A 12,836-nucleotide genomic window follows, 5' to 3' on the forward strand; every position below is an offset into this window, starting at 1 on the left:
AAACATATAAAGTTAACCAAATTGTTTTAATGTTTTAATTGGCGAATATAAAAACAAGGAATCAAACACCAGACAAGTTTTAACATAAATGTTTATTAAATAATATTAATATTCATAATAATATTAATAATAATAATAATATTAAAAGTAAATTTCAAACCAGCAATCTAATGTGAAATTGCAGTAGATATATTGGATAACAATATTTAGGCGTATATATGCATACGCATTATTTAAAAACTACTATAAGTGTTATAAAAGAAAGATTGAAAGATTTGACGACAATGCCGAGTTCTGTCAAAAAAGTCAAAAGTCAAAGTCAAAGTCTGATTTAATGTCAAATTCTTCACATGCCAAGACACACAAAGAGATCGAAATTACGTTCCATGGATGACATGACTGAGAGTGACCCCACAGAGATGGAAGCAGCCAAGTGGGATCTAAAATATATCGGTCTTTATATATTTTGTTGCCGTTCAACAGGAACAACCAGCCATATACGATTTGTCTTTAGCATCTTTATCATATTGAGGGCATCAGTGTGATTTTCATCCTCTGCAATCTAATTGACTACAATCTTGAAAGGAAAAATGGTATCTTGAAAAATAAAGCACATTTGTTTGTTTGTTTATAGGTCTTCACCAAGTCTGGTGCTAATCAGCACCTCTTGAGAAGAGCACTGGATCTTAGAATTTCCCTGGAATGTTCTCTGCTGAAACTGAGCGAGTTGAACATTGACTCGAAGAGTGGAGTAAACAAAATGGTGCGTTATTGTTATGTATGTACATTTTGGTAAGTTGATTTTAAATGTGACTTTGAATGAAATCATGATTTCATTTTGTCTCAACGATTGGTTAGTTTTTGATAGTTTTAGTGGTTTTCAAACTTTTTACACAAAGTACCACGTAAAAAATACTTATTAAAATAAAAAATAAAAAATAAATTAGAATATTAATCTCTCAGCGCTGCCATTGTGACTAATTGCGTAGCGCAGACTATTTGTATAAAGGACATCTAATGTTATTTTAAACCACTGTAGCATTTTTCATATTGAACATTAACGCTGCCTTGAATATATATATAAAAAAACTGTATTTAAATAATAATTCAATTCAATTATAATGCACATTAGGTAAATTAAAAAAGTGTCCCTAAGTAAATATTTTGAACCAAACAGTTGTCAAAAATGAAATGCAACTGTAATAAACGTCAAAGTTAGTAAATGCAACTGAACTGCACTTAGGCTGTGTTCATTTTGCATACCACCTGAGTTAACTAGACATCTAAGAAAACGCTATTTGGCAGAAAATGATTAGAGAAGCTCTGGGGTAGCTAATAGACCTGTCAAGGAAGATTAGTGGTATAAAGATGTCACTTTACCGATCATATGAGCTGACTACTCCCTTGAGACAAAGAAGCATGTGTGTTTTGGCCAGAAGAGTAGGCTACAATTGAACAGTTAAAGATGGTGTACTTAAGACAGACAAGGAGGGAAAGCTTTTTTCTCACTGAATGATCAATTTCTCGGCAGACAGTGACAATTGGGAAAGCCAATGGAAATAGATACGAGGTCTACAAAATCACACTGGATTGGTGATAAATTGATACCGTGCGACAAATTTAAGCAAGAAAAGAGCTCTTGGTCATTTCAAGCCTGTGTTTTTTATCTGGATACAAATGGCCAAGAGCAGTGTTTCCCAACCACTGCGCCACGGTGAGACATATTCAGCTGTGCCGTGGGAAATTGGCCATTATTAATTACGGAGTGCATTGTAAATAGGATCGCCAAAACAATGGTCAGCGCAAGGCCTGGTCAGCCACATGCTAATGGCGCATGCGTGGCTAATCAGAGAATCTTGATTTTCATGTTGTCAGTCTGATTGTGCTGCATTGGCACATATTCAGTTTGCTGCTGTGTGCTTTTGATAACTGACGCTCTGACTGCTGTGGTGCATTTGCGGAAATCCCAGCATGTACGTAGTTCAACAGTAGAACCTGAATTGTTCATTTTCACCAACATAAAATACACAGTCAAGTCGTGACACCTTGAATGTGATAACCACTCAACGTCTTTAAACGAGACTTTGTTCTTATTGCAATATTTATAGAGCTAGTCTAAAACAGTAAACAAAGTCATATTGATTCTTTTGGATTTTAATCCCAATCACTTTCAATAGTTTATTCCTTATACTGTCTAAAACCTTTGATTAAAAATAAAAAATACAATTTAAAAAATACATTATATATATATTTATTTATTTGTATCTAATTGATTGATTTGCGTGTCAATGCTGATCCACTGGCTAGTAACCCATAACAAGATTGTGTTTCGAGCAGGTACGGGATCATGTCTACCAAGTCTGAAGCGGAAACGGAATGCTCGTTGTGTTGCAGTTACAGATTCGTTCTTGATAAACGTTTCCACAATAGAACAAAATAACATTATTTGAAAACTAAACGAAAATGAAACGAAACGAAACAAAACGGCATTACAGTAATCCCTTGTTTATCGCGGATAATTAGTTCCAAAAACCTCCCGCGATAAGTGAAATCCGCGAAGTACAGTCACCCTCTCATCTGTACATTTTTTTTTTATCGGTACATTTTTTGTGTCAATAAATGTATATGAAACCATTTAAGTGCATATTTTATTATTAGAACATTAAATAATTGTTTCAAACATGTACATAATACATTAATAGTATAAATAACATACAGAAAATTTTGTATAAATATTGAAAATATAAATATTATACGTGTGTGCGTGTAACATGTTAACAAGAAGTACTGGGCAGGCTAACGAGTTAGCGGAAATATGCTAATTTGCGATCGTGCTAACACGCGAAAACGGACCTCTAAAGGAATTTAAACGAACAGTTGGAGCAATACTAGATTGTCCTAAAGGTTAGACACGTGATCGTTAATTTCTCGTTAGGAGACCCACTTACATCGTCAATGACTCCTGTACCACTGTAACCGACATATGTACACGAATGTAAAACAGGAAGTGGTATCGCCTGAAAACGGCCTTCAAAATACAGTGGAGCCTCGGTTGTCGAACCGATTAGTTGATTAGTTGAATACCCTACTAGTATACTTTTTCATGATATTCTAATATTTTGAGATAGGATATTTGAGTTTTCTTAAGCTGTATGCCATAATCAGCAATATTAAAATAATAAAAGGCTTGCAATATTTCAGTTAATTTGTAATGAATCCAGAATTATGACATTTTTGTTTTTTTAATTGCATTACAGAAAATAAAGAACTTTATCACGATATTCTAATTTTACATATATATACGTATATATATTATATTTATATATATATATACATGTATATATATATATATATATATATTTTTTTTTTTTTGAGAATCAGTGATAGTTTAATGCTGTTAATAAATGCATTTGTTTTCAAAAAGCTTTTTTTGAATATCCATGCTTTTGTCAAGGATCGGATGGAGCAGGGCGACCAAATGCAGCTTGGACCAGGGTTTATTGAAGCAAACTCAAAAGGCAAACTGACATGACTTAACAAACAATAACTTGACTGACTGACCGGGACGTGAAACAAGAAGACAGCAGGACATGACGACAGCAAGACAGTACGGCAACAATGATCCGACAGGGAGTGACACGCAGACAGGACTTAAATACGAGACAGGTAACGAGAGGCAGGTGACTGTGATGTACATGGTTTGTGAGTTGACACAGGAAGGGAGGGGCGAGTACACAGACAGACAGAAACCATGACAACCTAGACCATAGGTCGGCAACCCATGGCTCCGGAGCCACATGTGGCTCTTTCATCCTTCTGTTGTGGCTCCCTGTGACTGTGAAATAATGAGTATTTTATAAAAATTAAATTTTATTTTAGTTTGTTCATTTTAAAATATAATTCTGAATTTGAAGATTATGGTAAACTTGTAACATTAAAATTACACGTTTTTAATATTTTTACCGCCCAAAATATGCGTCACATCCGCCGATGTGCGACATTCGAATTCCTGGCGTCCCTCAGGTCTGGCAGCCGGAGTTTTTCCAGCACACTACCAGCGTGATAACTATATATTAAGTGAAGTAGTCGTTTTTTTTAATTCAGGAGGACAAGTGGCTGCACACTCCAGTACACGCAATGGGAGAGAAGCAGACTGCGCATTTTTTTGGTTTGCATTGCTTGTTCAGTGCTGGTGGATAATATTTGGATAAGTTTGGATTTTTATCTCATAAATAAGAGGACAGGTGACTGCAGGCTGTTTGCATTTTTTGTTCAGTGGGTTGGGTAAGTTTGGATTTTTATTTCTTAAATTCGAGGACTCGAATAGACACCGGGTATTTTATTTGAAATTAAGCATCAACCAAGTGTAAAATGCTTTTTGTTACATGCAGAAATAAAATTCTGTGTTCTCTGCAGCAGTTTGTTGATTTCATTTTCATAAATGCAATAGTTTTTTGTACATAGCATAATATATACATGCATAATATATATAATGATGTCAAAATGGGTTGTGGCTCCGGGTGCTTTCTTTTCATTGGGGGGCGGTCCCAAATGGCTCTTTGAGTAAAAAAGGTTGCCGACCCCTGACCTAGACACATAGTAACACGGCTGGGGACGATACGTGACAGTACCCCCCCCACAAGGGACAGCTCCCGACGTCCCAAAAACCCCAAACTACAACGCGGCGAGTGCGGGGGCGGGGGGGAAGCGCACCAGTTCAAATGACCTCACTGGCCATGGCAAAGTCCTAACCGCGCTCGGCGGCAACTCTGGGGACATGAACCGCAATCGGCGGCTACTCGGGGGGGACATGAACTGCAATCAGCGGTTACTCGGGGGGACACGAACCGCAATCGGCGGCAACTCTGGAATACGAACCGCAGTCGGCAACAACTCTGGAACACGAACAGCAATCGGCAGCAACTCTGGAACACGAACCGCAATCGGCAGCTACTCTGGAACACGAACCGCAATCGGCGGCAACTCAGGAACACGAACCGCAATCGGCGGCAACTCTGGAACACGAACCGCAATCGGCGGCAACTCTGGAACACGAACCGCAATCGGCGGCAACTCTGGAACACGAACCGCAATCGGCTGGAACACGAACCGCAATCGGCGGCAACTCTGGAACACGAACCGCAATCGGCGGCAACTCTGGAACACGAACACGAACCGCAATCGGCGGCAACTCTGGAACACGAACCGCAATCGGCGGCAACTCTGGAACACGAACCGCAATCGGCGGCAACTCTGGAAGTCCGTACCGCAATCGGCGGCAACTCTGGATGTCCATACCGCAATCGGCGGCAACTCTGGAAGTCCGTACCGCAATCGGCGGCAACTCTGGAAGTCTGTACCGCAATCGGCGGCAACTCTGGAAGTCCGTACCGCGAGCAGCGGGATTTGGAAGGCGGGGCTGTGCGCAGCGGCAAGAGCCATCACGCGCCGCAGCAGTGGGAGTGGGGCCAGGGACGATCGCGGGTCCAGCGCAACTGGATCGAAGTCTGGCAACGGTCGCGGTTCCGGCGACGCTGGGGTGGGGCCCGATGGTGGCCGCGAGTCCTGATGGCGCCGGGAGGAACTCCTTCGGCGGCCACGAGTCCGGCGTCGCTGGAGCGAAGTCTGATGGCGGCTGTGGAGCCCATGCCATTGGAACAAGCTCGGACGACGGACATGGATCGGGCGTCGCGGACGGGAGCTGGTGGTGGAGGGGGTCCAAGCGCTGGTCGCTGTAGTGGTCGGATCATTCTGTCAAGGATCGGATGGAGCAGGGCGACCAAATGCAGCTTGGACCAGGGTTTATTGAAGCAAACTCAAAAGGCAAACTGACATGACTTAATGACTGACTGACCGGGACGTGAAACAAGAAGACAGCAGGACATGACGACAGCAAGACAGTACGACAACAATGATCCAACAGGGAATGACACGCAGACAGGACTTAAATACGAGACAGGTAATGAGAGGCAGGTGACTGTGACCTAAAATAAACTTTATACTTGTTTTTATGCCAGTCATATCATTATATTTCATCGTATTTATATATTTATCATACATGTATTATTTATTTATATAAATTTATTATTTATCTATTTAAAGGCCGGTCCGCAAAAATATTTTTGACGCGTAACCGGTCCGTGGCGCAAAAAAGGTTGGGGACCACTGGTCTAATGGACGTCTAATAGACGTCGATATGCTACCTAGACATCTAGGCTAAACCTCGGCTAGAAAAGGTCTAAAAAAGGACGTTTTTTAGACGTCTATGGCAGTGGTCCCCAACCTTTTTTGTGCCACGGACCGGTTACGTGTCAGAAATATTTTCGCGGACCGGCCTTTATATAAATAAATAATAAACTATACATTTATAATAAATATATAAATACGATGAAATAAAATGATACGACTGGAATAAAAACAAATATAAATCACATAAAACTAAAACTCACCATTACGTTGAATTAGTGGGAGCACTCAGCTTGTTTCTCAGAAACGAGCCGGTCCCATCTAGGCGTAATTGGAGACAATGTCCTTGTTCACGTTTTTTTCTTTCGAAAAATTTCAAAGGTTGGTCTTTTAATGCAGGATGCTTGGTCTCCATGTGCCAAAGTTATTTTGAAGACTTCATTGCCTCGTTAGCGAGCCTGTCGCCACATATTAGATCTGTCCGCTGCATTTGACACTGTCCACCACAATATCCTCCTTAATCAATTTCACTCCACTGGGTTCTCTGGCACTGCTCTAACCTGGCTTCAGTCCTACCTGTCAAACCAAACCGAGTACGTTTCCCTGGGAGGAAAAAAATCCAACATACACACTGTCACCTCTGGTGTCCCCCAGGGATCTGTACTTGGTCCTACCCTCTTCACTCTCTACATGCTACCCCTCGGCAATATAATCAGGAAGTTCGGCATCTCATATCACTGCTGTGCGAACGACACCCAGCTATACCTCAAACTCGACCCCCCGCCCTCCACAACCCAGCCTCCTCCATCTCCCTCATCCATCCTCACCCTGTGTCTGGAGGAGATAAAGGCGTGGATGAATCTCAGCTTCCTGCAAGTCAACAGTGACAAAATCTAAGCAATGTTAATTGGCACTCCCCATCAGATCCATACCTGCCCAATAACAAGCATCTCATTCGCCGATCACACTATCCCCCTCTCAGCCATTGTCACCAACCTGGGTGTGAAACTGGACCCTCAACTCAACCTAGAGTCACACATAAAACACATCTGCAAAACCTCCTTCCACCTCAGGAATATTTCTAAACTCCGCCCCACACTTACCCTGCCGGATGCTGAGAAACTTGTCAACGCCTTTGTCTCCTCCAGGCTAGACTACTGTAACGCACTCCTCATCGGGATCCCTAGCAAGAGCCTCCAGAGACTACAGTACATCCAAAACAGCGCTGCTAGGATCCTGATGAGGGTGCGGAAAAGCGACCACATCACACCCATCCTCCGTTCTCTGCACTGGCTCCCCATCAAATTCCGAACTGATTACAAGATCGCCCTCCTCACTCACCAGTGTATCCTCGGACATGCTCCCCCATACCTCAAAGAACTCCTTGCCCCAAAACCTGCCACCCGAAGCCTCCGCTCATCCAACTCACACGTTCTCGATGTCCCGAAAACCAAGTTGCGCACCATGGGCGACCGGGCCTTCTGCCATGCATCCCCCACACTGGAACTCCCACCCCGACCACCTAAGAGCACCCCAATCCACTGACTCTTTCAAAACCGGACTTAAAACGCACCTCTTTACCCTAGCATTTCCGTAATCCTGTTTTCCGCATCCTGGTTGTCGTCCAGTTGTTTTATACTTGTCTTTGCATTGTTTTCTTGTTTTTACTTGCCATGTAGCACTTCCTCCGAATGTAAAGTGCGTTACAAATATAATTTATTATTATTATTATTATTATTATTATATTGTACAGAGTGGGCTTAGCGCTTCAGAGTCACCTGTGGCGATAAATCCATATTTTAAGTAGGACTTCTGAAATTTTCTTTTAAATGCAGCTTTCCTTTTCTTAGAGGTTGTAGCCTCTTCTTCTTCCGTCTCCTCATTGGGCTTTTTTCCTTTTCCGAAGAAGCTTTCCAAACATCTCTGATTCTTGCTCATTTTTGCTTGCTTCGCAGGCTCGACTGGGGTGACATGTCACTTGACCGGAACGAGCGTCTTGACCTGTGTCAAGAGACACAGATGTACTGACGGATGTAATTGGGAAACAATCGCCAATTTTTTTATATTTTTCAAAATAAATTTTTACTAATTTTTGCTAGCTTTGCGGGCTCGACTGGTGAAACATGTCACGTGACCGGGACGAGCGTCTTGACCTGAATTAATTGATTGTCGATAGAAAAAAAGAATTTTTCCCTGTGCCGGACTTTGGACATGCCTGCCCTATACAGTCCTCAGGCTCCCCAACAATAGCGGTAACAGTTTGCATTATTTTATTGCAATGTTTTTCCTTATTCAGATTTGTTTCAAGACTACAGTTACAGTTAGACTTCACTTTGATGGTTAATGCAGTTATTGCAATTTTGTTGTTTTATCACAGTAGATTGGTTTATTTACATTTCAAAAGCCAGAAGCCATTCATTTACAAATGTAATTGCACTATCGTTTACATAGTATTTAAATGTTCAGATATTAAGATGTGATAGACAGTTTTTGCATGATTTGAATGAGGCAAAATAACATTATTTTTCTCTTGAATATATTATAATCATTTGTTTCAGCTGTAATCATTTTCTGTATAAAAATTAAATTTGGTGTTCAAAAAGTCTTTTTTCAAACTTGAGTCTTGAAAAAGAGGGGGTCGTCTTATAACCAGGGTCGTCTTATATTCGGGCCAATACGGTAAATGTGCGAGTATCTCTGCCTGTTGAGACATGTAAACGTTTATGGATTATTTCGACTGTTTCAGAAACCCGAATTCTGACCATAATCCGAATATTGACTGTATGTAAACGTACCACACACACACGCGCACACGCACACACACACACACACACACACACACACACACCGTCTCTCACGCATTCAATGTGGTAATCATTTGCCGGAACTTGGCAGGCCAAGCTACATTACCATATAAATAGCTACTGCACTGAATGCCCCTCACAATGTAGTCCATTTAAATTTCAGTTCATAAGATTGAATCGATTTTTAAATGTGGTCCCATCTAACTTGTCAACAGACAATTCAAGTCAGGGTAGCAGTTGTCCGGTGCAACACCAAATTGTTTCCTGCTTTTAAAGACAGCCCAACATCAGTCTTGTTTTAAAGTGCTATTTAGGTCATTGGGTAGGTCTTTCTGTACATCTAATTGTTAAATATGTTGGAGTATATCATAAATTCAATTCACTTTTTATAAAACAAATATGTAAGAAAAATTAGGGCTGCAACTCATGATTATTTTTATAATTTGCATTCCTTTCCACAAAAACAGAATGATGCTTCAAATTTACAGTGCATAAAATCCACACACATATTAATGTTGATTCAGTGACTGGTTTGGTATGCAGCAAAAAAAGGAAAAAATTGTTATCCATCGTAGTCTGCATTCATGGAGGACGACAGAAGTCTGAGAATGTTTACTGTTGAGAGGATAAAATGCAATTTTAAATTGAACAAGGCTCTAAACAATTACTCTGATAACAAAATGATCAATTATTTGGACAATGAATTCCTTGTTGATTAATTGGCAAATGTTTGCACCTGTCGGGGCCAGGGGCACAAGGCAATTGAAACTATATGATGGTCCCATGCCCAGATAAATGCGGCAGGTTCAGAAGGGTTAAAACCTTTCCAAACAATTACGATATTCACTGCCAGCCTTGTTCCAAGCAGCCAACTCAATAATGCCAGGTGTTTTAGAGTAGTTTGACTGATCTTTCAAGGCCCACAGAGTATTGTGTTTCACAGCTGTGTAAACATGGAATGTACCAAAAAAAATTACTCTTCTTTTATCAGAAAATTGTTTTCTACCTTTCTCCAATCTTTAGAAATCAACCGTAGTAGATATGTTTCACCATTGTTTCTGTTTCCAGAAAACAGTGCAAATTAACTTTTTGTGGAAAGATTTCTTTCAAGCAGAACTTTGACTTATATACCATTATTGACCAATGGATTTTGGTTTTGTTTATTTTTTTCAAATATCTAAATAGGGCTTTCCTTCCGTACAACTTAACCAGCAATGAGAAAGTGATTTTGACTTTGAAGTATTTTATTTGCAAGTAAAATTATTGAAAATGTTCTAATTTGTTTAAGCAAAACAAAACAACTCAACAGAATTTGGAATTTGGTCCACACACGGCGCACCTTATTAAAAGGTGCACCTTCGTTTTTTTGAGAAAATTAAAGACTTTTAAGTGTGCCTTATGGTGTGGAAAATATGGTACACAAGGTTTGTTTATGATCGGCAGGAAACATGGCGTTCGTTCATCGGAACAGTTCTTTGGATATCTGTGAACTATCACCTCTGTTGGGTGTTTTGTTCCACTGTGATTAGATCTTATTCTTGGTGTTGAGGGTGTGATGGATACATACCAAATATTCAATTGCTTTGGAAAGATTTCAAGGTGGCTCCTGCTGCTTACAGGCGCTAAAGAAAATAAGAAAATATTGTACTTTAATATCTACATGTTTATTGAGTAAAACAATACACAATGTTTTGACAAGAAAGTAAAAACATTTTCTTTATGTAGTGTACTCACTGCCCTGCGATTGACTGGCAACTAGTTCAGGGTGTCCCACGCCTACTGCTCGATGACTGCTGGGATAGCCTCCAGCACGGCCGCGACCCCCGTGGGGACAAGCGGTATAGAAAATGGATGGATGGATGGATGGATGGATGGATGGATGGATGGATGGATGGATGGATGGATGGATGGATGGATCTGTCTATTCACTGTAAGATATACGTAGAGGATAATATACCAGGCGAAATGCCTCGAAAAAGTCAACATTTTCTTTGTAGGAAGGGAGGGGGTCCTGAAAGAGTACACTTTGTACAGTTTGGAAAATGTTGATAAATTTCGAATGACCCCTAGTTGTGTTTGTAATTTCACCACGATTTGATAAAACTTTATTGCATAGGTAGTGATCTGATAGGTCATTTGTGAGAAGTGGCAGCAGAGAGAAAAAGATTACTGCAAAAAGGAGAATGGAGAGAGAGGGGGAGGGTGCCGAGGGTTTCAGAGCAGGCAAAAGGCTGCCTCGCTAGATTTCAGTGAGGTTTCACAGGACATATAACATGTCTGATGTTTAAGCACACATGAAGACACAGTGGTGTACAGCTACTTGAGCCATGACCCATTAAAACGTATTTGTGCAAAGTTGCCAAGCAGTCATATATTACAAGGATACATTTCAATGTTTAAATTTGCATTTTATGTTGGTATTGATCACTTGTCTCTTATGATATTGATCATCAAATATTGCCCAGCCCCTATTGGGGGATTTGTGAGTTTGTCTACAACGAGAGTGGATTTTTGAAATTGTTACTAATGATTTCAGAAGTGTTGTTTAGCCGGCGTCAGATTACACCAAGTAACTCGATAATGAGCTGACAGAAATGTGTGTTTTGAGTTGTCTTGATGTGTCGTAGCCCGTGAAGTGTGACATTCTCAACGATTTGACGTCTGGTGTCTAGGACAGTTCACAACCACTATGACGAATGTTAGAGTGGCGCTCACTCTAACTTATTTGCAAGAACCACACGTGAGACAGTATGCCCTTTTAGACTTAGACTTAGACTTAGACAAACTTTATTGTCATTTTGTCAACACGAGGTGTACACAAAACTAAATTTCGTTGCATACGGCTTTCAACAATGTAGTGGTATTGCGGCTGGTCAAAAAGTGACATTCTATATAAAAATATGAAATAAGATAAGTATAAAGTACAAAGTGCAGCAGTGATAAAGTATGTAAACAGTGCAGGAGACAAAAGCAGTATTTACAAGTGTGCAGAGGAATGCTACGTTTGAATGTTCAACAGTCTGACGACAGCAGGGAAAAAACTATTGCAGAACCTGGTGGACCTGCAGCGGATGCTGCGAAACCTCTTCCCAGAGGGCAGCAGGGAGAACAGTCCATGGTGGGGGTGTGATGGGTCACTGATAATATTACGGGCTCGGGACACGCAGCGCTGGGATGACAAGTCCTGAATGGAGGGAAGAGGAGCCCCGATGATCCTCTCTGCTGTCCTCACCACTCTCCTCAGGTTCTTCCAATCGGAGGCGCTGCAACCTCCACACCACACCGAGAGACAGCTTGTCAGAATGCTCTCTATGGTGCTTCGGTAGAACGTCCTCATGACGGGTGGGGGCAGGTGGGCTCTCCTCATCCTCCGCAGGAAGTACAAGCGCTTCTGTGCCCTCTTGACCAGTGTTGTGGTGTTCACAGTCCAGGTGAGGTCGTCTGTGATGTGGACTCCCAGGAATTTAGTGCTGCTGACCACCTCCACACCTCAGCAACTGGTTTTAGCACTTGCAAGTGGAGAAAACCTTCGTCACCTTGTAGCATACAAGGTGATCGAAAAGTAATCTGATTTAGGCCCCTTGCAAGAGCATATATATTGAAAAAACAGGGTGGGGGTGAGAGTGGACATGTTTGGTGGTCACCTCAGCAACTGGTTAATCAGTGCAGAGGGTCTTAGCTCTTTGTTATACAAGGTTGTGGAAACAGAAACTAGAGGAGCGTTTTAGATAACTAAGCAAGAATGTTTCCACACCATTTGGAAAGTTTCAACAACTGAATGTGGAAACTTTCTAGAGTCAAGGAAAGGTGAAAGGTTTTAACAAAGTTAATAATTCTAGTCTACAT

At 41.0% G+C, this 12,836-nt stretch overlaps 1 protein-coding gene across 5 annotated transcripts in view; it reads left to right on the plus strand.

Moving 5' to 3' along the window:
• Positions 1–12,836, plus strand: part of uvssa (UV-stimulated scaffold protein A) — a 158,523-nt gene that overhangs the window by 105,935 nt on the left and 39,752 nt on the right. For all 5 annotated transcript variants that reach the window (XR_005099210.1, XM_037262838.1, XM_037262837.1 and 2 more), the window contains one exon: positions 635–763. Coding sequence is in view for 4 of the 5 variants with exons in the window: in XM_037262838.1 (XP_037118733.1) it covers positions 635–763 (129 nt within the window). In the remaining variant the exon portion in view is untranslated. The remainder of the gene's footprint in view (positions 1–634; positions 764–12,836) is intronic.

Source organism: Syngnathus acus, chromosome 10 (assembly GCF_901709675.1).
Source record: "Syngnathus acus chromosome 10, fSynAcu1.2, whole genome shotgun sequence".
Taxonomy (NCBI): Eukaryota; Metazoa; Chordata; class Actinopteri; order Syngnathiformes; family Syngnathidae; genus Syngnathus; species Syngnathus acus.